The sequence below is a fragment of the Cyprinus carpio genome, chromosome A23 (assembly GCF_018340385.1).
Source record: "Cyprinus carpio isolate SPL01 chromosome A23, ASM1834038v1, whole genome shotgun sequence".
In the NCBI taxonomy this organism is placed as follows: domain Eukaryota; kingdom Metazoa; phylum Chordata; class Actinopteri; order Cypriniformes; family Cyprinidae; genus Cyprinus; species Cyprinus carpio.
The window spans coordinates 14029879-14056627 of record NC_056594.1 but is presented as its reverse complement, the minus strand read 5'-3'; the positions used below and the strand labels follow the sequence as shown (position 1 = coordinate 14056627).

The 26749-nt window shown below is 36.5% G+C and overlaps 1 protein-coding gene across 2 annotated transcripts; it reads left to right on the top strand.

The window, feature by feature from the left end:
• Nucleotides 1–155: 155 nt before the first annotated feature.
• On the top strand, nt 156–26749 carry atf7a (activating transcription factor 7a). 2 transcript variants are annotated; one of them, XM_042713254.1, is made up of 12 exons: nt 156–295; nt 13015–13086; nt 18810–18906; nt 20084–20214; nt 20440–20604; nt 21404–21561; nt 21811–21904; nt 22895–23014; nt 23729–23878; nt 24020–24206; nt 25239–25346; nt 25422–26749. In XM_042713254.1, exons 2-12 carry the CDS (start codon nt 13039–13041, stop codon nt 25655–25657), a joined length of 1494 nt encoding a protein of 497 aa, XP_042569188.1. In that variant the 5' UTR covers nt 156–295; nt 13015–13038; the 3' UTR covers nt 25658–26749. The 2 variants fall into 2 exon arrangements, with proteins under 2 accessions (XP_042569188.1, XP_018921142.2); XM_019065597.2 differs by lacking the exon at nt 156–295 and having other exon boundaries at nt 12995–13086; nt 24020–24208; nt 25241–25346.

The window sequence follows — 26749 nt, the reverse complement described above, 5'->3', positions numbered from 1 at the left end:
ACAATTAAGAAGTAAGAACATGAATCATGATTTACATTCACATTCATAGCAACATTCAAAGTTCGTGCCAAAATGTTATAACATTATTACAGTCATTAAATAAGCTACAGTTTCTTAATCAGAAAGAATCGGGGGGAGCACCAACTGTGTGAATATTGAACAACCATCCCAGGTGAGCGTTGAGGGACCGGGGTAGTGTGACGCCAAAATCTCGCGATACTTCATGGGGAGGGGCGTGTCAGATTCCAAGACTAGAGCGAGCGAGTGAGAGAGAGTGGGATAGAGGGGCGCTGTGGTAAGTTTTTAAACATTCTCCTTTTGTCAAAAATGTGGACTCGATGATTGTCTTGATTTGAAACAATGTCCAATTGTTTTTATATCCGTTAACAAGGTTTGTCTGTGATCAAGAGTAACTTTTATGAGGAGACTGTGAGGCTGTCAGATTGGCAGTGGGTTACCAGCCGAAGTCTGCGCGTAACCGCGGCTCGTTCAGAGCTCTTGACAAGCGAGAGAAGAAAGTCTTAGGGACAGAAAACTGCCCCAGCGTCATGTATTATCATGTATATGTATATGCCATGTTACTATATACTACTGAGTTTTTAATGTTGTGTCAGTATATACGTTTATTTGCTTATGTAAAATGACATATTTGATATCACGGTCAGTTTGTTTGCTTCAAAGTGCTCTTTGCATAGTTTAGTTTCTAGCGGGAGGGGGAGGGGGGATTGAGCGGCCTGTACGCTCTCAGTCCGTGAATTCCATTTTTGAGTGGGATTTCCGTGCGCCAATGAGACGCAACTAATAATCGTGATTGACGTTTATTGTAGCCAAACAACAATTCGCTTTTTTTGATTGACGCGCATTTGACCAATCAGAACACGTGTAGGGCGGGCACATGCGGGAAAAGGCTGGCTTTAAAGTTGGCATGTTCGCAGGACGCCAAGCTAGCATGGGTTTGCTAAATAGTTAGCGACGTTTATTTTCGGCGAGGCCGCTTGAAATGAACGTTTTTTTTGGTGTGTTGCAACAATCCAATAAAGTAGGGAGAAACTGCACATTAAAGTGTCTCAAAACTGTATATAAAACAAAATCCGGCAATCGTGCCTTGTGTTTTTAGTACAAATTTCCATAAAAGTTATATTTGTGTTGCTTACAGAGACATTCATGATTTAAAGTAGCATACAATACTTTTCATATTTTACTTTAAATTCTTTTTATATTTTCAACTAAACTTTTTTTCTAAAAGGCTTCGTAAAAAGATGCTTTGCAGTAATAACTGTTAGATTAAGGTAGATGTTTTTTTTTTTTTCTCAAAAGGTCAACCCCACAAAAATGTCAGAGTTATAAATCACAAAATTTGCTTGCAATTTAAATAAACAATATTTGTTGGTGTCTTGTTTGTTTGCTATATAAATATGTTATATAAAGCACCAGCTGTTGATCAGTTTGTTATCCCATGAAACTGTTGTGGGTATTTGGCCAAGATAATTCAGATAAAATAAAGCTAAAAAATAAAGATAATGCTCTAGTGTGAAAAGACACCTTCTAAAACAGCTGATATCAATCAACTTGATTTCACCCGAGTGTGCCTGTAAACACCATCTGTATGTCTGGGGACGGTAATTGTAGATATAGGTCATCTTCACATGGCACTTGTTGAATTCCAGTAATGTTACTCTTTGGAATGACTGTACGTCTCCATATAATACATCATCCTCTCAGCAGACATCTTCGCTTGTGCACTAGTGAGCATTTTTTGCAGCTGTTACAGTAATTGCCTCATAGCGGCTTGATTAATGAGAGCTCGGAGCCTTACTTGTTACTTTCAGCTCTGCTATAAGGCAGATTCACAGTGTGTTAAGTGAAGACGTTTTACAGGAAGGAACTTCATATCTTCATATGATGAAATGGGCACTGTTTGTGAGTGCCAGGTCGTTTGTTGAACCATGCTAACCATTAAAAGTCAGAACTGAGAATGAAAGATTATGTTATGATTATGTAAGTCGTCCTGGCAACGGTTGTATACAGGATGAAATAACTGACAGCATAGTGCTCGGATGCGACAATAGAGTAATAGAGCAGACCAAATAACACTGTTTCAAATATCCAGCAGACCAAATAACAGACTGTTCAAATAAAACCGACAATAAGGGTAAACTGCAAGCCGTGCTTGAGTTGATTCTGGGCAACTGTGCTCTTCTAAAGTTATGTAATATTTGGTCTGCTCTGCTCATGGATTACTGTGAGAGAGCTTGCAAAGATTGAGGGAGATACTGCATAGAAATAATGAATGGACAACGTGGGTGGCTGTTTTCGTCAGATTTTGGCAAGCACTCCTGGCTTGATGGATCGCTCAGATTTAGGAATCATTAAAATATGATATTCGCATGCCATCATGGTGCTGTAATGTTTAGAGAACCAGCAGAATATGCCAAAATTGAATTGGTATGTCTGTTATAATGTAATTAGCTGCTCTTTTTGTTTTAGAAAATTTCCATACTGACATCAATACATCTTGATTTTTTTTTTAAATATAATATTGATGACTATTTGCTCTGAAATTGCAGTTAAATCATATGAAACATCATTTTGACCGTACACTGTGGTTTAATGCAAGAAGTAAAATATGGTGAGCAATCTGGATATTAATAATGAAGAGATGTTTTTCACACTGTTTTACAATACAGGAACACAACATTTATTTATTTTCATTTACATACAGGTCCTTCTCAAAAAAATTGCATATTGTGAAAAAGTTAATTATTTTCCATAATGTAATTATAAAAATTAAACTTTCATATATTTTCGATTCATTTCACACCAAACTGAAATATTTCAGGTCTTTTATTGTTTTAATACTGATGATTTTGGCATACAGCTCATGAAAACCCAAAATTCCCATCTCAAAAAATTAGCATATTTCATCCGACCAATAAAAGAAAAGTGTTTTTAATACAAAAAAAGTCAACTTTCAAATAATTATGTTCAGTTATGCACTCAATACTTGGTCGGGAATCCTTTTGCAGAAATGACTGCTTCAGTGCGGCGTGGCATGGAGGCAATCAGCCTGTGGCACTGCTGAGGTGTTATGGAGGCCCAGGATGCTTCGATAGCGGCCTTAAGCTCATCCAGAGTGGTGGGTCTTGCGTCTCTCAACTTTCTCTTCACAATATCCCACAGATTCTCTATGGGGTTCAGGTCAGGAGAGTTGGCAGGCCAATTGAGCACAGTAATACCATGGTCAGTAAACCATTTACCAGTGGTTTTGGCACTGTGAGCAGGTGCCAGGTCGTGCTGAAAAACGAAATCTTCATCTCCATAAAGCTTTTTCAGCAGATGGAAGCATGAAGTGCTCCAAAATCTCCTGATAGCTAGCTGCATTGACCCTGCCCTTAATAAAACACAGTGGACCAACACCAGCAGCTGACATGGCACCCCAGACCATCACTGACTGTGGGTACTTGACACTGGACTTCAGGCATTTGGGCATTTCCTTTTCCCCCAGTCTTCCTCCAGACTCTGGCAACTTGATTTCCGGATGACATGCAAAATTAGCTTTCATCCGAAAAAAGTACTTTGGACCACTGAGCAACAGTCCAGTGCTGCTTCTCTGTAGCCCAGGTCAGGCGCTTCTGCCGCTGTTTCTGGTCAAAACCTCACGCCTGTGCACGGTGGCTCTGGATGTTTCTACTCCAGACTCAGTCCACTGCTTCCGCAGGTCCCCCAAGGTCAGGTATCGGTCCTTCTCCACAATCTTCTCAGGGTCCCGGTCACCTCTTCTCGTTGTGCAGCGTTTTTTGCCACACTTTTTCCTTCCCACAGACTTCCCACTGAGGTGCCTTGATACAGCACTCTGGGAACAGCCTATTCGTTCAGAAATTTCTTTCTGTGTCTTACCCCCTCTCGCTTGAGGGTGTCAATGATGGCCTTCTGGACAGCAGTCAGGTCGGCAGTCTTACCCATGATTGCGGTTTTGAGTAATGAACCCAGGCTGGGAGTTTTTAAAAAGCCTCAGGAATCTTTTGCAGGGTGTTTAGAGTTAATTAGTTGATTCAGGTGATTAGGTTAATAGCTCGTTTAGAGAACCTTTTCATGATATGCTAATTTTTTGAGATAGGAATTTTGGGTTTTCATGAGCTGTATGCCAAAATCATCAGTATTAAAACAATAAAAGACCTGAAAATATTTCAGTTGGTGTGCAATGAATCTAAAATATATGAAAGTTTAATTTTTATCATTACATTATGGAAAATAATGAACTTTTTCACAATATGCTAATTTTTTGAGAAGGACCTGTACACTGTTAATCCAAAGTTTGGGCTCTGCAAAAAAAATAAAAAAAATAATCTGTTTTTTAAAGAAATCAATATTATTTTTATAAAAAACCCAGTGAAATCAGTAATATTGTAAATAATATTACAATTTAAAATAACTGTTTAATATATTTGAAAATGTAATTTGTTCCTTTGATGGCAAAGGTGAATTTTCAGCAGCCATTGCTCCAGTCTTCAGTGTCACGTGACCCTTTAGAAATCATTTCACTATGCTTATTTGGTGCTTAAGAAACATTTAATATTGTCAATGTTGTAAATTTGTTGTGCTGCTGAATATTTGTGTATTACATTTAGATTCCTTGATGACTAGAAAGTTCAAAAGAACAGCATTTATTTGAAATATACGTCTTTCGTAACATCCTAAATATCTTTACTGTCACTTTTGACCAATTCATTGCGTCCATGCTGAATGAAAGTATTAATTATTTTTCTTTCATGTTTTTTTTTTCAAAACAGCAGTGTTTGTACCACTATTACTATACTTATTAGATAACTATTAACTATTCTAATTAACTATACCTGCATATATACCTACATATTGTTTTACTACAGCACTTTTTAATGACTTAAACAAAGGTTTTTGAGTAATGATGCAATGAGACCATTTTGAATCAGTGTTGCATAATATTATATTGGCAGCAAAATTATTGCAAATATATCATGGACATTTGATATATTTCTGTATGCAGGAGAGAAGACACACTGTTGCTGTTTTGTTGACTTGTAGCATGTCCAACATTGTTGCAGCCGCAGTATAAACTGATCTGATGAGGATTATGGGTTTACAGAGGGGGACTTCGGGTCCACATTGTTCCTAGGAGAATACAGGCCAAGGGAACTGCATAGGGCTACATTGTGTATTTCCTCACTATGGATTTAGCACACTGCAGTCATGCAGACATGGATCTAAAGTTTCATTTGTTCCATTTTCCAAAGCTCAGGTTCGCTAAGGTTACATAAATCCAAATCAATCATAAAACACACCCCGCACCATAGATCTCCCATCCCCAACACCATCCGTAGGACCCTTGGCCTTTACCTGCGAGTTACTGAACACCCTCCAAAAGCTTTCGTTCCATTCTCTGCCCCCCCCCCTTTCCATCCCTCCATTTTTGTGGGGTCTCCCTTACTCTCTGGCAGCTCACTCTCCAGATTCCTCATTCTTGGCTTCAGCCGGAGCTATTAATACAGTTTGTTTTGTCAGTTTCCTAGCAGACCGCATCAAACAGTGCACGCCTGAGGCAGATTATAGCCGGACCTTGCTACAACGTCCACCTGCTGAGTAGAAGTTAACATCCAAGTTATCTGATTATCTGAAGTTATCTGACTGATCCCCATGTCGGACCACTAAGGCCCAATTGATCCTTAGGAACAGGCTTTGAATAATAAAAAAAAAAAGCATTTTAACAGAGTTCCAACAGTCATGGAAAAAAATCTGGAAATGTGAATTCGAAAAGTCTGGGAAATTAATGACATTTTGAAATTTATTGGAAATTTCTATAGTGAATATAATTCTTTAAAATGTGTCATAGCTCATAAATAGTTGTTTATAAATACAGTCTGTTAAAAAAAAAAATATATAAAAAAAATCTAGAAATAGAGTTATTGGAAAATTCATTGTTTACTCGAGAACTGCTATTGTTAGATCCTGTTTCATCTACTGTGATTACTCATTTGTAAGTAATTTTGGATAAAAGCGTCCTCTTGATGATTCGATGCAAATATAAATGTAAATGCAAAAGTCATGGAAATTCATTGGTCAGAAGATGTGGGAATCTTGAATCCATTGCATTTTTAAAAACTCAAGCAGTGCACTGCTGGTTCTGCCAGCTGTCTTCCTGTGTAAATTGTTGATGATAGACAAACCCAGCTGTTCAGTTTATCTTCAGTAGTGCTGTCAGAGATGGTGGATGTTGTCAGAGACTTGGCCTAGCAACTAGCACTCATACAGAGATTGCAGTTCTATCTATTTTAGCCAAAACCAAAAATAATGTTTTTTGGTTGCTGAAATTTCAGTGCATCATTTTGATCTTTTTTTTTTAGGTCCACTTAGTTGGTTATAATGCAGAGACTCTTTGAGATGTTAAGACAATGTCGTTTGATTAATAAAGGTTTTTTTTGAGGATTTGTTGGAAATAATTTAAGTACAAACATGCTTAAACACATGCTTCCCATGCTTTTATATTGCAAACATAATCTTAATCAAAATGGTCTCAGATTACTCCAGAATGTCTTTGTGAATAATCCATCAAGGCTCTATTTTTGTTTTGGATGGTCAGTTGTAGCACACATTAACGCAGGTGGCCCGTTCTCTGTTCGGCTGATTTGTTGTGCCATGGTAAACTTCAGACTCCTCTGTGAGTGTGCTCCCTTAGTTTGAGGCCTACTGAGATGCGGACACTTCACCAAGGGTATAATGAATGGGTGGTACTCATTTGTATATGGTCTCTCCGTGCTTTTCTCTGACCAAACTGTCTGTGTGTATTGCAACCAGATTGAAAGCTCTGGCACCAAGCTGTTGGCTCACTTGTCGAGTGTGTGAGGTCTGCAAGGAATCAAGCTGCTTAGCTTGTACTCCACTTTGATCTCGGCTGTAATGGGAAGGGCCTTTCGGGGCAAACAAGATGCAGTTATTTTCTTTATGGAAAACAGAGCAAGGGTCTTGGCAGTGGTTGCTGATTTCAGCTTATAACTGCATGTCCCTCCATCCAAGACACTAGAACACAATTGACACAAGGATAAATAGACATTAGTGTTTAATTTAATTCAGTTTTTATTAAATTTTTAGAAAAACTTAATTAGTGGTGCCTTATTTAGCGTGTTGACAGCTTGCACACTAAAACTCTTGAGACGTTGCCATTTTTAAATTTGTCTTCAGCCATTGTGTCACATCTTGCAGTATTTTTTGAGTGTCCTCCCACAAGTGTTGTGTTTTAAAGGGGCATGAAGTTAAGAGTAATCCTTTTACCTTTAAAAAAAAACACCTGTCTTGAGGCCACTGCATTCTGTTTCTTCTTTTGTGCTCTGTCTACCTGTATTTTAATGCAGTAATTTGAAGTAATAAAGTAATTGTTTTGTGAAGGCCCCCTAAAAATAGCATGTCCATATGAGTGCAACTGAAACCAGCCTCATTACACATTGATTAGTTGACTATTTGTTCAGACAATCCACCGAATAATTGTGTTTTTTTTTTAAATATGTATACATTTTTGTAGTCTATATTTCTACTCCATTGGTACTTTGAGAGCAGTTGCTTTCGTTAGCTGTAATATAACTAATGTTACATAAATGAGCAGCGTCTCAGCCTGCTGACCTGCCATTCTAAATGGCTTTTTAAATTTTTACAGATAACATGTACAAGCTTTATCCATTTAAATCCCTGCTGTTATAGTCAAGGAAGATGTTTGGTTCTTTCTTCACCTTTTGTTTGTGTTGGTGGTTTTGTGTAACTCACCAGACGTCATTCAGAGCTGGTGGGGCATGTTGAAAGTTTAATGAAACTTCCCTCCATTTAAATTTAATGAACGTGTTACTTTTTCCAAAATTGCCAGCCTCTCCATGCGTGGCGCGTTGGGTTTTAAAAGAGTTAGATCGTAGATTGAGGTGAACTATGGGATCAATTTTCCATCAAAAATATTGCAGTCATGGATCAAAAACTAAGCATTAAACCAAAATTGTAAAATGCAAGTAAAATATATTACACAAAATTTAAAAATGAAGCAAAGTTTTCAGTATAGCAAACAATGGTCACAAATCAAAAAATAAGCGTAAATCAAAAATGTAATAAAGCCTTTAAAAAAATTATAAGCATGAATCAAAACTTTAAACACTGATATTGCACAAAACTGAAATATTAAAGCAAAATTATCTGACTTGCACACAAAATCATGTTTCCCGTTGGTCATATTTCTCAGTTTTTTCTGCTCATATTTTTTTTTATATGCCTATGCTGTTTTTCTCTTCGCTCTTGTTTCCATGTTCTGCACTTCCTTTTCCAAATGTTGTGGTAAGAGTTTAATGTAAATCAGAGTGTGCTTTAGCATCATCATTGGTCCACTAGTTCTACATTGACAGCTCCTCCTCTAGCCAATCAGTGGAAGAGGGGAGCTGATGTCACTCCAGTGCACCTCATTAGCTGCTGATGCTCAGTGTTCACTTAAAGTGATAATGGATAACCGTCAGCTAGGGTAAAATCTTTCAATTCAATTCAAGTACCTATATTTATTCACTTATGGTCACATCACAAAAGGCAGCAGCCTTTATATGCACCGGGCTCCTGAAGTCACTGTTAAATGTGTCTGACTCGCTTGTACCTGACTGATAAGTCTTGTTATTGTTATTACTGTTAGGAGAGGATAATAGGAATAATATGTGCCAGTCAAAATTGTTTGGTTCACTGTATATTACTCGTCTCTTGTAATTGTTAATTGTCTGTGTCTTATTTTTTGTCATGCATTGTTTTTGTAAACAGATTTCCAGCATTGTCTTTCATTTCAGTGTGTCATTGATAAGGTTGTTGGTTATGTAAGATTCATCACATTTTGTGTTACTCTGAGATTATAAAATGACATACAGTTAAGCAATATCACACGAGGAAGTGTTGTTTTCCTGAATATCAGCACCATTGCAAATGTTTATTGAACTGTAGTATAAAATCAATATAACAAGAAGTAAATTTTGAGTGTGTTTTAAACACAATATTTTAACTGTTTTCTCATTTTACTCTATTTCGTTGAAGAGTCCAAACAAAGCCACAGCAGAACAGTGTCCTCTACGAGCAACACTAAGTAGCCTTTAATATTGAATGAAGTTTTGGATTTGAATGGATCAGTCGAGTGAATGATTCACTTTATTCCTCACTGAATGAATCAAGAGTTTGAATGAATGTTTTAATGATTCACTCTAAAGATATTAAGTAACTTGCCGCCACCTACTCACTTTTTTACTTTTATATTATTGCTATGTTAAAACTATATATTCCAATTATATTCAAAGTTCAAATACATCCAAAAAGTGTACAACAGAACGAAATTGCATTTCTCAGAGCCCAATGCTTAATGTGCATGATAGTGCAGACATAACAACAACAACAACAAAACAACAGTAAATAATATATAATAATATTTTAATAAATTATTTAAAACATTAATATGACAGTGTTATGCAATTATATATGTAGCTATGTATATAAACACAATAAGTATGCAAATAAATCATTGTGTATTATTTTGTAATTTTTTTGTAATTTTTTTTGTAGATTTGTATATAAACAGTGCCTTGCTGCTAAGGAAGTAGCAGAAGTAGCGTTAGTCCCGTAGGCGGCTGTAGCAGATTATAGCTGTACGAAAAGTTTATTTTATTTAGTTTTTTTAGTACGTATGCGGTCCAGTGATGCCGAGAAAGAGTGTGTTGTGTGGTTGGCTGTTTTTAACAACAGCACAAAACTACAGGCATGGAATAAACCCGTTTGTGAAATCCACGAACCTTTGTTGCACATTGACTGCCCATGTTCACGGCCATACGGATTACACAGAGTTCTTTACTATTAGCTAGAGATGATCAGTTCAGGTGCCGCTAGGGATCTGTCGCGTCACGTTTACAAGCACCAAAACGGTATTCATTGTTTGAATTTCATAATAAAATTGACAGAATCTGAGAGCTGAAATTGTCGGTCTCCGTGTCCTCTTTGCTTCGCGATTTTTCTGTGCGTGAGAAAATGGATGTGTGGTGTGAGAGCGTGTGAAAAGCGTCAATTGCGTGTGTCTCACAATTTATTGCATTTGTATTAGTTTGAAGAGTAAAAAAAATCTGTGGGTCTTAACGCAATTACAATCGGCAAGTCGGTCGGACAAAAAGGGGAAAAAAATAATTAATTGGGTCAGTCCTAAATTGACAGGGTCGGGTTATGGCAACAAAGAATATTTTTAAGGATGGCCTCATAGTTATTTGAAACTTGTGAAGCTTGTGAACATATTAAACAACACAGCTAGTAATGACAGCGTTCGGTTTTATTGTTGTGCATCAATTAATACACTTCTTAATTACAATACATTACATATTTATACATTATTACATTATGTTGTAAATAAATTACCTTTATCAGTAAGTTTTGGCCACTGCCTGACATCATCTACCCAATTTTCCTTTCACCAGACATTTTCTTTAATGAACAGGATCCGCTTTCATTGAAATGTCATTAGAGGGCACCGGCAAGTGTCACACCGTCACACTTCGCAGGCACGCAGTAATGGCGGCAGGCAAGATGGCGGCGCCCATAGAGTTTGCGGCGGATGTAGCTATGTATATAAACACAATAAGTATGCAAATAAATCTCTGTAGTCAAATCTAGCCTAGTCAATGCAAAAACATCACATTTATTCATAATTAATTTACCAATTTACTCATTTAACAATAACGGATCACCGGGTAGGCTTACCGCAGTGACAGGCAGAACACATATAAAGGTGTTCTGTATGGAAAGATGTTACCCCAGCTGACGGTTATCCATTATCACCTGTACAAGTGAACACTGAGCATCAGCAGCTAATGAGGTGCATTGGAGTGAGGTCAACTCCCCTCCTCGACTGATTGGCTACAGGAAGTTCTGTCAATCAAGAACTAGTGGACCAATGATGCACACCCTGATTTACATGAAACTCTAACTGCAACATTTGGAAAAGCAAGTGCAGAAGCATACAAAAAAATAATAATATGAGCAGAAATTTTCTGACAGCACAAAAAACAGAGAAATATAACCAAGGCAAACATGATTTTGTGTGCAAGTCAGATAATTTTGTATTAATATTTGAGTTTTGTGCAATATGATTTTGAATATGTTTAAAGCTTTTTTTTTTGCGTTATTACATTTTTGATTTAAAATAGAATTTTGAGCAAAATGTTTTTACTTGGCGTTTTTGAAATTTGGCTTCAAGTTTGATTCAGTCATCCCAGTCAAACTTGCTGAAGGCCACCACAACTAAATACATAAAACATGTATAATGGATACTAAACATATGTGTGTCATAACAGATTTGAAACTAGAGCTGGGCAATATATTGATTATTGCAGTATATTTTTTTCTGTTAGTATAAAACTATGCACCATTATGATCTTTAATGCCTTTTATTTGATCAATAAGTCCAAAGGACCTTGACATTTGACTAGTTTTACCTAACCTAAACTTTTATGTAAATCACCTAAAACTGTGAATCTATTTAAAACTTTGATTCAGTGATTCATTTGCTAGGTTTTGAAGCCACCATGTTACATTTTTAGTAAATATGCGGCTATGTATAGGTATATTTTTGCTGTTTATTGCTATATATTATGTTGGTGGATTTAAATTAAAATTATTACATAAAATTATTTCACTGTGTTAATTTAGTGAAAAACATGTTTTAATAATCAACCAGATTTTTAGTGTATTTATTTTCACTAATTGTTGTCAAAAGATTGAAATATATTTTAGATGCAAAGGGTTCATGTATTAATGAGAAGCATGGAAAAGTCATTAAAATTAATACAACAGACAAATTGTCTGAAAATTGCTCTTTGTGAGTGTATCATTCTTAAAATATTTTTGTGATGAAACTTAAGTAGAATGGGTTGTTGAAAAAGAAAAAAAATCTTATTTTATTTTACTTTTTTTTTTTTTTTTTTTTTTTTTTGGGAGAAGGCCTGCATACATTACCAGAGAGAAGTCTGTTGTTTTTGCCAGTTATGACATTTTGATTAAACGGGGTGAAAAAAAAGGATTTTCATGTCATGCTGTCTCTAAGGCCTGGTAATCATTAACAGCTGGAAAAGTCATTGAAAAGTAATTGATCGGAATTTGTGGAAACCCTGTATAAGTTTCAGCCGCCCAGACATTTTTTGAACATATCATGGATCCATCAGAGACCAGGGAAGCATTTGTTTAGTTTAGCATTCGTTTGATTTCAGAGTAATGACGAGCATGTGTGTGTTTGTATGGAAGGTGCTGGCAGTTTGTCTGGAATAACTGCAGTGGTTTGGTTAATAGGAAAAGAGGGAGTGTCTATGACAAGCCAATACACACGCATGCCATTCCCCTAGATCAGAACGGCTCATTCCAGACATGTCTCTTCAGAAATACCATTATTGCATTGTCCGTTCCTCATTTACAACACTTACACTCATTGCACCCTCTTGAATTGGATGAAAGCAATCGATCGATCTTATCTCCGAGATAAATCGGTTCCCGGCGTCTGGCAGAACGGTACCAGCACAACCTCCTGATGTCAGTGTAGATGTCTTGAGTTCCTGTGAAAAGTGGTTCCTGGGAGTGTGGTTTCTGATATTTGAGCCTGAGAATCGAGTGGAGGAGTTCAGAGAATGACTGCAGACAACGGTGTAGAGTGGCACTAGAGTCGTCGCTGCAGAAGAGCTTTGAGGAGATGGTGTCAGGAGAACTACAATGAAAAGTAGGGGAGGGGCTAAAAAGACTTTGCTTTGAGCAAATTCTGAACTCCTCGTATCATTGGTCTGCCAGATGCCCCCAGTGTGAAGGAAGTATCACCAAGGAAACTTGTAGTCTGTCTCTACACTAACATGCATGAGCAAGGATCCAGGCTGAATCATCCCTGGGAACGGCTGTAGGACTTTTTCTGGCTTGAAGCTCTAGAAAAACCCTTCAGTAATGTTCTCGTCTTCTCTTCCACAGTTATACTGCAAAGCCTTTGCAAAGATGGGGGACGACAAGCCTTTTGTGTGCAGTGCTCCTGGCTGTGGGCAGGTAAGTTCACTTTCTCTTTGTCTTGGGTTTCAGGTGTGGGTGTTCTTTTCTGGTTCATAGGGCATTCTCTGGTTATTGTCGGTGTGAACATCGTCCTCTCGGCTGCACAGTAGCAAGACGTCTGCCTGGCTTGTGTGTGGAGGGAGGTGCTCCAGATGCACTGCTCTGAAAACATGTTGTTTTTGTCACACTGCAGCCCAGGGCCTCACTGATGAAGCTGATAGTGCACTTGTGAAACTGTGCTAACGTCTCTTGCACTGTCTGACTCACTCACAAACTTGGCTAGTGAGTAATCGCAGCTCAGTTATAATCTACACTTGTCTGGTTTGAGTCAAAGTCCATGCAGACGCTATGAGGAGGTTATTGATGCTAATAAGTGCACTTTCAATTAACTTGCAGACGGAAAAAAAAGTACCTAACAAGCCAAATTGCATAAGACAGGAAAACTTTTTACAGAGAATGTATGCCTTGATTAAATTTGTAAAAACAAATTTGTTGGAAAAGCAGACAAACACCCACAATTTTTTTTATAATATATAGATAATAATATATTTATATATTTATAACTAATAATATATATATATATATATATATATATATATATATATATATATATATATATATATATATATATATATATATATATATAGTAACATATACAATTAATTTCATTAATTTAATTTATATATATATATATATATATATATATATATATATATATATATCAATATAATTTTCAAATAATTAAATGTCTAAAAATTTAATAAATAAATATATTCTCTGAAAACAAGTCTTAATATTTTATGCAATTTTTCTTTTTAAGTATATTGATTTTGGTTTAAGGCTCATAATACCAGAAAATCTTTTTTTTTTTTCTCAGTGTAAGATCTGAAAAACAATGTGGCCTTTGGAGGCATGTGCTGCTTTGAGGGCATTGAAAACCGAAAGAGGAAGTGATCGAGACCCATCCTACTCAGTGAGACAGTGATGTTTGTTTTGTGGTTTCGATCTGAATGTTCTCCTCTGCAGTTACGTAGAAAACGGCATGAGAAAAGTAGCATGGATCAGAATGAGGCAATTTAACAGTTAGACATTGCCTCTCCAATACCGAGCGCAACAATGATCATTTAACCGTACCGTTGGCAGCATAATCTTGAGAATTAAGAGGAACAACATGAACTTGATGAATAATTTATGTTAGTTAGTTGTTTGCAGATGTTTCTTTCTCAGAAGCCACAGGGACCATGACTGTTTAATACTTCTGGCTCTGACCTAGAAGACTCTGAGCAGGATAAATCTGTTTTCCTTATGTAAAAAGGTGCCTTTGATATTTGACATCTCTATTACTATTGCTAATACTTAGGATTTGAGCTTATATTCTAGTGGACATAATATTTTAGCTTGTACTGGTTTTGGAGGAGAGATGTCAAATTTCTTTTAATTTTTCAGTCTTGTGATGGCAAGCTGAATTTTCAGCATCTTTACTCCAGTCTTCAGTGTCACATGATCCTTCAGAAATCATTCTGATATGCTGATTTGGTGCTCAAGAAACATTTCATATTCCTTTATTAATAGAAGTTTGTTGTAACAATGTAAAGTCTTTGCTGTCACTTTTGATCAATTTAATGCATCTTTGGTGAATAAATATTATTATATAATTTTTTTTTTTTTTTTTTTTTTTTAAATCTTACTGACCCCAAACTGTTGAACAGAAGTGTACATTGAAGCATCCCGGTTTCTAAGTTGAATATCTTAATTCATAAGTGGTTATGACGTATCTTGTTGTGAGGTGAAAGTAAGGCAGTTTTAAGACTACTCAGCTCCTGTAAACCAAGACTAAAGGGAAAAAAGGATAATGGTTGAAATAGAGATCAGGTTGTGCACATCTGTCAGGCTCTGTTAACATGAGGGGAGTGAGGGTTTACTCTAGTGGAGGTATTGTTCTTTTGTTGACGAGCAAACGCTGTTTGCGTCATACTGAAGTCCACAGGGGTTTCAGATTGTTTTGCTTCATCCCAGTGAACCAGATTTTCACGTGACTCGTTAATCTATTATTGAAAAATAACACGCTGAAGGAAACTGAGATTTGAAATGATTATGCTAGTGCTTGTTTAAAGCTATTTTCAGAGTAAATGAATCCTTTTTTTAATGTACTCTGATTATAATGTCTGATATTTTAGACTAATTTCCTCTTTATCATAGTGTTATTAAAAAATGTTGTGTTATAGCAGTTTAGCTAGTGCTTGCTAGTCAGAAAGTCCAGGACTTGCACTACCATTCAAATATTTGGGTACAGTAAAAAAAAAAAAAAAAAACCTTTGTTCAGTGCAAAAGCATTGAATTGTTCAAAAGTCACTGTAAAGACATTAATAACATTTCAAATGCTGTACCTTTGAATATTAGCAGGACAACTGTTTTTAAAAATTGATAATAATGAGAAATGTGTCTTGAGCACCAAATCAGTATATTAGAATGATTTCTGAGAGATCATGTGATGCTGCTGAAAATTCAGCTCTGCCATTACATGAATATTTTAAAATTATAAACAGATGTATAAATTCTAATAATATTTTGTAATATTACTTGTTTTACTGTATTTTTGATCAAATAAATGCTGCCTTGATGAGCATAAGAGACCTCTTTCAAAAACATTTCAAAAATCTTATAGACCCCAAATTTTTGAATTGTAGTGAAGTGTAGGTTTCATTCTTTTTCATATTTTTTCATTAAAATCTACAGTAAATTAAGGTACACTAATAGCTATTAGCAATTGGGATGAGCAATATTAGCCAAGACTGTAATAAACTGTTTCTTCAGTATATTAAGGCCGTTTTCTTTTTATGTTTTTGCTAGATATGGTATAGAAAGAAAAAAAATGGAAAGAAGATCAGGAAAACAAGTGAGCTGGGCTCTAACTTTTTTCCTGCCCACATGAACACCTCAGCTCAACATGTAGGTGCATGTGTACTAACCTTAGGCCAACAAAAAATGTATGCATAGATGACCGTGTGCTGCTGGGAGAACTTGCTCAGAGTATTTATACTTTAGTATTTGACACATAATGTGCATTGCTTCATGCATTGCTTGACATGTTATTTTAGCTAACTATGTTTCCCAGTTATGTTGACGTGTATTAATGAGATGAGGTCTTGAGAAATCTATTTAATATTGATCTTAGTAAGGTCATTTTAATACTAAACTATGCTGCTTAATTACATTATCCATTCTCATTCTTGATTACTAGGAAAGCTCTATTTTTTGCATTTCCCAGTGTCACGTTCTTCTTTCTGAGAGGAAGGTACAAACTTAAGCTATTACTTCAAAAGAGGAAGTATAAAAAGTCTACTGCATGCACATAAGGCACTCTAGCTGCACTACTTGTATGTTGGTGTTAATTAGTTCCTGTGTTTGCTTCAGCCATGCAGTTGTCCTTGTGTTGTCATTTAAGTTGAGGGGGAAGAAGCTACAGGCCATGCAGTTGTTGTATTGGTGATGCTGGCACATCTAAAAATACACCTCTGACACTTGACTGTGTTTCCACGGCTGAACTGTAACCGTGACACGGAGCCTGAAATAGTCTGAAGAAGACTGTGAAGCCCAGTGAACACGGCTTGAGTCATGAAATCCACACAGAAATAGGAAAAGCTAATCCTAGAGGCTCCACGTCCGCTCGAGCTGTTTTGGAAAAGACTGCAAGGATCCAGTAGTTGAGGTGCTTCTTCAAACAAGTGTTATTTTCCGCAAACCTTTTCATCAAAAAAAAACAAAATAACAAAGTGAACTGAATGACGTTTGACCAGTGTAGTCTGATTCCGAAAGACTCTTATGAGCCAGTTCTTTTTAACGAATTAAACAAATACAGGGCTTACCAGTATAGTCCAATTCCTGAACAAATGACTCTTTTGAATGGGTTCTTTTTAGTGAATCAAAAACATGTATCACAACCAGTAAAGTCTGAATCCAAAGCAAATAACTATTTCGGGTCGGTTCTTTTTTGTGAATTAAAAACAAAACAGCATGACAGGTGGTGTCCAGTTCCTGAACAAATCACTATTTTGATTCCATTCTTTTTAGTGAATCGGAAACATGGAATATACAGTGTAGTCCGATTCTTTTTAGTGAATCCAAACTATGGATCGCAACCAGTGTTGTCCGAATCCCAGGCAAATAACTATTTTGAGTCAGTACAGACAGTGTAAACAGTGTAGTCCGGTCCAGTGTATTCCTGAGCAAATAACTTAATAATAAATAAATAATAAGTTCCTGAATGAATGACTCTTTTGAACTGGTTCTTTTTAGTGAATTAAATGCATACAGTACAGTGTTATCAATGTAGTCTGATTCGATGAATGACTGTTATAAGCCAGTTATTTTTAGTGAATCAAACATAAATCACATACATCACATCCAAAGTAGTCTGATTACCGAATGTTTGACTCTTGAGCAATTTTTTTTTTTTTTTTTTTTTTTTTGGTGAATCAAACAAAACAGCTCATCCAAAGCAGTCTCATTCCTGAATGAATGACTCTTATGATCCTTTTTTTTTTTGTGAATCAAAAACAAAAAAAACAACAACCATAAAGTCTTACTGTGTAATCTTGCACTTACTCCTGTTGTTCATAATTTTTATTAATATTATTCATTTAACATATAATTAAAACAGACAATATGACAATGCTGCTTCTAAGAAGAATGAAAAGTCATTAAATAGAACACGTAAACACTTTTTTCAAGAATTGTTGTATATTTATATAGCAAAAATTAACTCATCATTTGGCAATGGACCAATCAGCTGATTTTCCACATGATCGGTCCGGACCGGTGACTGGCCGGTCAATCTCACGTTATGCTGATTCCGGGCTGATTTTATAATTATCAATTATAAACAGCATATAAAAATCAGCAAAAAACAGTACCGGCATAAAAAAAATCAGAAATTGGAATCGGCCAAAAAAATTGCAGTCGTTGATTCTCTACATTTTATGCATCATATTTCAAAAAATATTTCAATACTGGTTTCTTAAATATCCATGATTCACTGGCTGTGCATCTGCAGCGTACAGTCATACTACCGTAACAGCTGTTTTGTTTCAAAGGTAAATATAAAAGCACATTGGAGAATGCGTGATTGCCTGTCATAAATGTTAATTGAATACATCTGTGTGGTTTGCTCTGCCCATGAGCTGTTGTGTCTTGCAAGGATAGTATCTAGGCTCTGGCACTGGGTCGAAGTGCTAAACCAGAGAGCTCCACCTTAGCATTAGTGCTTTTGTCATTTGCACAATGAATGTGTTTTTGTATTGTCATAAAAGCTGGTGGAACATTTTTTTTATTATGTGACAAATGTTGAAGTTCAATACTTACTGTGTAATGCTGTAGCTGCACTTCTGGACGGAAGTGTAAAGAAACGTAAGCGTTGTAAGCATTGAGGCTGTATAAGGGCACAAAGGTCAGTTGTGAAACTGAAAGCCATCTCTTCTGTATGTCTTTGACATTGACACTGTATAGTTACATCCTATACCTCCCACACTTTGAGTAGAGCATGGGCTTGGTAAAAAATGATCATTATAAGTCCTCTCTGGCCTACATTTCGAAAGACAAATCTTGTCAGTGCCACTCCCTCTTCTTCCTTTTGAAATATGTCTCTGCCCTGAGGTCTAGAAATGCTCCTTTCTCTTTTTCTAGTCAGATTTGTCTCGTAATCCATCTGTTCATCTTTGTAGAGGTTTACTAATGAGGACCACCTGGCTGTCCACAAACACAAACATGAAATGACGCTGAAGTTTGGACCCGCCAGAACTGACTCAGTCATCATTGCAGGTATTTGCACGCAGACAATATGATACAGTATGTTTAATTCTATCTTATAATATTAATTATAATTTGTTTATTAAATTAATTGTTTTAATTATTATATATAATATAAATAATAGTAAAATGAATTGTACTATAAATAATAGTACATTTTATTACTTTTTAAATTAAATTAAAATATATATTTTAGATTTGTAATATAAAACATTTATACAAATTTAGTGTTAAATATATGTGTGTGTGTTTTAATAATGTAATTAAATTATGTCATATTGATTTATATATTAAATAACTAAATTATATAAATATCGAATGCATTTTTATATTTTTAAAATAAATATTGTAGTGATTATTAAAGGATTAGTTCACTTCCAGAATAAAAATTTCCTGATAATTTACTCACCCTCATGTCATCCATGTCTTTCTGTCTTCAGATGCAAAGAAAATAAGGTTTTTGAGGAAGACATTCCAGGATTTTTCTCCATGTAATGCACTTAAATGGTGGCCAACGGGCTGACGGCCCAAATTTTTATTTCAGTGCAGCTTAAAAGGGCTCCACATGATCCCAGCCTAGGAATAGGGTTCTTATCTAGTGAAACGTTCTGTCATTTAAAAAATAAATAAAAAAATTGTATATACTTTTTAACCACAAATGCTCGTCTTGCACTAGCTCCATGAGGTCCGTCCGCAAATTCATGCATTACGTAATCGAGTAAATTATCAGGACTTTTTTATTCTGAAAGAGAACTAATCCTTTAATTTGTCTTTGGTAGATGCATGTCCCTAGCATACATCCCCATATTTATGTCCATGTTATTTGTCAATTCTTTTGTGGGTAATAGTAACATGGAATGCTTGTTTCAGTGGCACTGACAAAACAAATAGTACAGAGATTAAACAGTGTAATTCGATATCATTACTTTATAGCTGTGGAGTGAATCTAAGTACCCTTAAGCTGGTAATTTTAAGGGGAAAATTCACAACGTGTCACATTAAACCCTTGGGAAAAAACACAAATGTAATAACAGACTTGAACTCTCTCAGATTTATCATGTTAAATCACAAGCAGACTTGTTTTGTGCTGGTCCAGCCGTTTAGCTGCGTTGCACAGTTTATATTGTCTTTGAGGCCATCTTGCATAAGGAAACCATGAGATCTCTCAGTTTCTCGCTCTCTAATCCAGACCAGACGCCGACTCCAACTCGTTTCCTGAAAAACTGTGAAGAGGTGGGCTTGTTCAATGAGCTGGCCAGCTCCTTCGAGCAGGAGTTCCCTAAGGCCCAGGAAGATGAGGACAAGAGGGCCAAGAACCCGGTGAGCTATGGGACTGGGTGGAGGGATTCAGTCATACAGTCAGACGTGCTCCAAACATGAGGAGCTCGGGCTGCCTGCTGCCAGAAACTCAGATTTATGGACTGCAGAGTTCCCTATTAGTTCTCATGTTTAACACCGTCTAGTCTCTCTCTCTCTCTCTCTCTCTCTCTCTCTCTCTCTCTGTCTGTCGCATTCTTCATTTATCTTTCTTTTTTTTCCATGTAGTTGCCTGTTCTTAATTCAGGAGCACTTGATATGAGTTTGCAGACGCCTTCAGATGTTAAGGTGAAAGAGGAGGACCCCGTGGAGGTGGACTCCTCTCCTCCTTCCAGCCCTGACTCCATCTCCAGTATGTCAGATAGCAGCAAAGAGCCCTTAAGCAGAGGAAAGGTACATGCTAGAGCAAAACCAACTACTAGTCCAAAAGAATGAAACCTCTTTGGAAATCTGTAATTGAAAGTCAGATTTAAAATGGTAGGATTTTGAAACATGTAAAATGAACATTTAAGATTCTGACATTTATTGTGTGAATTTTTTGTACAGACAGTCAGATGTACTTCCACTGAAGCACAAGATACTCTTTAGATCATTCTCAAATCATGGAGAACATGATAATCAGGTTTTATAATCAGAGATTGAGTTCTGCAAAAGGAGGACAAATCAAATACTAAGACATTATGAAATTCATGTACATTTTTAACATTGAGCTTTTTGCTTCTTTTGGTGTGTTAAAAATATAATTTGTACTAAAAAATAATTATAAAAAAGTTAGTTTAAATTTAATTCATAATGAATTTAAATTTATTATAAATGATATCTTTTTTAAACCATTTATTTAATTATCCAAATCATTTATATAATTAGTTAAAATACAATAAATAAATAATTTTAAAAAATGCTAAATTTAAGCATTATTACCAGTTGTCTGAAGACTTTTTGAAGTATACGTTGAATATAAAATATATATAATAGTTAATTGTAAGGTATGCTAGCACACATTTGGCATTCAACTGGCCACTGTACAGACCATAATTGTACATTCCACTAAACTACGTATTTAGCAGTAACTGAACTAGATGTGTTGCATCACTAAACAAACAGTCGTGACTGGATGACATTTCTTTTGGAAACAAGCAGTGTTGCTTTTTGAATTATTTTGTGCTTAGCTGGCTGATTATCATTCTTACAGGATTCTCCCTCAAAGCCTGCCTTCAGTTCGGCTCCCACCCCTGCCATAGTGCGTCCTGGCTCCCTCCCCCTGCACCTGGGTTATGATGGCCTGCAGCCCACCATGCCCTCCCCTACCTCTGTCATCACACACACCCCACCATCCAACCGCACACTGGGGTAAGAGTACAACCACAGCCTATCACTGAGGAGCCGCTGTTTTGGGCCGTCAGCTTAATCTCTGTGACTCATTTCTATATGACTCACTGTGCTGCTATAAGTTGGTGTTGTAGGAATTCTTAGGAATCCGTGGGAAGCTGGCTTATTTATGCCAGGCAGTGAACAGGAAGAGAGCAGAACTTCAGTCTGTGCATTGCTTTCTGCTGTTGCTGCTTGTGCAAACTGGAAATTTCTCTACTTCTGTTTTAGATCTCCCACAGTGCCGTACCCAATGATGATGCTTCCCAATGGTCAAACAGTTCCTGTTCTTCCAGGTCCTATGCAGATGCCTTCTGTAATATCTGTAAGTGTGAAGTATTGAATAGAAATACATTGGGGGAAAATAGATGGCCCACTCAAAGGAAAAAGAATGGGAGAATTTGTGACAGTTGACTTTTTGTTTTAGTGTAAAACTGATTTTCAAACTGGGGTCTGCAAGGTGGTACTGGGAGGTCTGTGGAAAATTAATTGTTATTGTTAAATGAATTAAAGTTGAAATCAAGTCAAATATAAATATTACACAAAAAAAAATACTTAAAGAACTATTGCCTTGAAAAGGTCTCTTGGCAACTAACTGAAATAAAATAAGTTTTAGTTAAAGTACCAAGATTTCCTAAAACAAAATTAGTTTTTTATTTTAATAAACATAAAGCTAAATAGAATATAACACTAAATAGAACTAATAAAATGACAAAGCACAAAACAAATTTACTGAAACTAAAATTTAAATGAAAACTGGAAATTTAAAAATAAATTCTAAGTATATTAATAACTAATATAATAGTATATAAATAATGCTAAAATGAGACTTCACAGTAACTAAAATTATTTTGAATTATTTTGAATAAATACTGATATTTTTCAGATAATATTTAAATAATTTATTTTCATATTTACATAATTTTAACAATATTATTAAATATTTAATTTTGAAACAAAAGTTTAACACATCACACCATTTTTTTCTCACACAGTATATTTAAGTCTTAAAATCTATAGCAGCCTTTATAATATGTGAAAGAGGTCCTTTGTATCATCTTTGCATCAAGGAGTCTGTAAAATTCCTTTTCCTTGTGCCTTGCCATGAAGGAACTTGTTTCCTGATTCAATTTTTCAGTAATATTTTTCCAATGATAAAGTGTAACGCCCCCTTGTTTCAGCACAGTGTCACTTGTAGCTAAAAAATGACCCACTTCTCTTTTAAAATGTGGTTCATGTGAGCTGTTATTTCTGATCTTTGGAGTCATTCATAATTTGCCCCATAATCTGTTTTGCATTTGTCTCTGTGGTGTAGCTGGCGAGGCCCCTTTGTATGGTGCCCAACATTCCAGGAATACCCGGCCCTCCACTAGGGGGCAGCAGCAGCGGCTCGTCTTCACCCTCTGGTTATAACCCCCACAATGAGGCAAAGATGGTGAGGCCAAAACTGTTTTCTTCCTAATCCAGCCTATGGATCATTTTGCAGTATGCTCGGATGCATAGCTTTCTCTTAGTGTTCCCATGTTGAAAGTCTTTATCCAGCACATCACATGGCTGATAGTTTTCACAACAAACAAACACAGGCTTTTCGGACAAAGCAGCTCTGTAATTAACAGTCTGTGTTTGAAATACACTTGTTATACAGGAATATGCAAAAAATACCTGTTTTCATAATAGAGTAGTTTGTGGGTGGTATAACGACGAGTCAGTCTGTATAATTTGGCTCATTTAGTTCTAAAATAAAAAGAAAACTAAAATATATAATAGCTAATTCAGATTATTAATAAATACTATAATAGTATTTAAATAATACTAAAATATGTTTTCCTTATTATTAATAAATAGCAGTACATTTCTCTGTCTCTTGAGAGATGTTTGCTTAAGATTAGGAAGAAAGAAAAAAATGAGAAAAAATCTAGATGGCCATCCTGAGCCATAGAAATAAAATGCAGAAGTTCACACGTTTATTTCCTTACTGGCACGTGATTTCTCTCTCTGAGTTATGGTTCAGTTTTATGAAATTACTTCTCTCAGCATTCCACATGAAGGAGAAATAAAATTGAATGTTGCAGCTGTAGCATCTTCCTTATAATTAGACGGAATGCCATCTTGTGCCACATTACTATGGTGTATTTGTTGTTATTTTCAGAGGCTGAAGGCTGCATTATCTCAGCAGACCTATGCGGCTCAGGGTTGTCTTGGTGTGGCGATGGGGTCCAGTGCGATGGTCCCTCAGAGGGTGGAGCAAAGCCAGCTGCTGGTCCAGCATCCAGATGCCCCATCCCCTGCTCAGCCACAGGTATTGCGTGTTTTCACACTCGAATTAAATATACAACAGATGCCTGAACAGATGCCTTCATATTTGTCAGGAAGCAATCTTTCACTTTGCTGTGGCATTGCACAGTTAACATCCTTGTTTACTCTGCCCTGCTGTGTTCAGGTGTCACCCGCTCAGCCCACCGGAGGTCGCAGGCGGAGAACGACTGATGACGACCCTGATGAGAGGAGGCAGCGCTTCCTGGAGCGGAACCGGGCAGCAGCTTCTCGTTGCAGACAGAAACGCAAGATATGGGTCAGCTCTCTGGAGAAGAAGGCTGAAGAACTCACCTCCGTCAACGTCTCGCTGTCGGTAAGTGTGTGCGAAAGATTTTCAGACTTTTTTTTCATCTAAAATGTGAATGAGCACTGATATATTGTGTATAGCATCTTGAGAAATGTATGAAGTGGTTCTTATATGTTTTTTAAAAATTTTGACATTATGTAAGTTTTTGTATGCAGTGCATGGAAAGCCCAGATTTTATGCAATCGGAGCATACTGTGTGGGATTCTGTATCCCATGATGCAGTGCATTTGTCCATAACTTCTATCCAAAGAGTCAAGATTGAACCAAAAGCAATGTAAACTGTGATGTTATGTTACTTTTGTGTGGCAAAAATTAAGATAGATTTTGTTTGGGACAAAAAAGGCTGTATTTATTTCCCACATAACTGGATGTCACTCACCAAGATGTAAATATGTAATGTTACAAGATCATGTAACAAACATGTAGCATTCCATGCTCTGAAACATTTAACTTTATTGCAAACATACCACATCATGTTTCACATACTGGTTATTAATATCTTTACATATACTGCAGTATTGCTAGTATCTCATTCCAAACATAGCCTGAGACTAGATATTTTATTTGATTTTATTACAGTTATTGACATTATTTGAAATTGACTTTATCATAGATACTATTGATAATAATTAAAGTAATAATAATTTATTATAAGAATAAAACCTTTTAATATATACTTTTAATTTATGTATTTATTTATTGTTTTTATTTCTTTTCGTGTTTTTTTGTGTTTATTTTACATTTAAATAAAATTATTTTACAATTTTACAATTATTGCCCTTATTTTTATTTGAGAAATGTATGTATATATTTATTTATTAAATTGTTTTACCATTACTTGCCTTATTTATTTATTTTTTAATCATGTACTGTTATGTTTTTTTTTTCTTTATTGGTTTTGTTGTGTGCGTTGATGGTTCGGCATTGTACTTTGAAATTTAGTAGATACAAATGTGTTTGCAAGTACTTTGTTGTCAGCTAGTTTTTGTCCAAGTGTGATGTTCACACCATTTTTTCCCCTGTATTTGTATCTGTACGAACGAGGTGTCTCATCTACGAAATGAAGTTGCTCATCTGAAGCAGTTGCTGTTAGCCCATAAAGACTGTCCTGTCACCAACCGCCAGAAGAAAGCTGTCTACCTGGGTGAGTGGAGCTCACGTTTAGGTCTTTCACTTGCATCTGCAGGATCAAACCTTCATTTTTTTTAATCTCTCTCAGGAGAGGAACACATGAAAGATACATCTGAGCCCACAGGCTCCCCGGCACAGGTCATTCAGCACAGCTCTCTGGCCCCCAGCCCCTCATCTGCAGTAGGGCCCAACGGCCTGAGCTCCCGCGCCGCGGCCGAGGCAGTGGCCATGTCAGTGCTGGCGGGGATGGGCAGCCAGCGGGGGGAGAGCGGAGGACCGTCGCACGTCATCATGGCCACACAGTCCCACCCATCCAGCAGATGATGAGTGCAGCTAACTGTCTGCCTGGGACTCTCCGCATCCCGGGAGAGGGGCAGATCTGTGGAATGCACTCTGTTCCCATTCTTCAGTCTGGTTCCCTCTCATGCCATCAACCTCTGGCCTGGAGCTCAGCTGCATTCTGGGAATGAAACTGGGACTGTGTACACATACTGTATAGAGAAAGACTTAAGGAGTTTGTCGCTCACTATGCCATAGACTACGGGGGCTGGACTCCAAACCATGCTCTCATTTGCATCCTCTATAACTCCTCCTCCTTCCTTCAACTTTCTTCTGCTCCTCCACTGGCTGTAGGACTGCAAAGCACTTCCTGTCATTAAATGTATCCCCATAGACACACGCTGCAATAAGGACATTGCCTGAACCGTGACTGTGCACTTTGTGTATGTGTATGTGTGCACAATAATTCTCACACACACACACACACATCCAGGCTGCATCTCGAAGTTGCGATGATGCAATACTTTATATATTCTTATATATATATATGTATTAGTAAGTGTGTGTGTGTGTGTGTGTGTGTGTGTGTGTGTGTGTGTGTGTGTGTGTTTGAGAGAAACATGATGCTTTAATGTTCTGTAGGATCTTCTACTTTGCTATTTTAGAACAGGTTTTTTAGTTTTCATGTGGCCACCACTCTTATCTGACCCTCGCTCATCTTACCTCATTTTTAACCTGATATATACGTTTATAATCAACGTGTGCATGTGTGTTTCTCGTGTGGGTGTACAGTAATGTACAAATGAAAATAGCAGCTTGTGAAGGACTGATACACTAAGACTGCCTTGTTAGCATGCAAACTTTTCTATATATAAACTGTATTGTATTGGCACATTGCGTTCAGTTTGGCCTATGGAACCTCATAGTTGTCATTTTGTTTGGTCCTATCGTTGTTTTCTTGCGTACAACAAACTCAGAAACTGTAAACAGCATACTGCCTGAGGTCATTATGTATGATTAATTTTAATCAGGATTGTGTCTGGTCCAGAGTCTTGAGAAATCTATGTATTGACTGTCCTAAATTATACCATTTCCTTTCCCTGTGATCACAATGTTTTAAATTCCGCTTTAGATTGA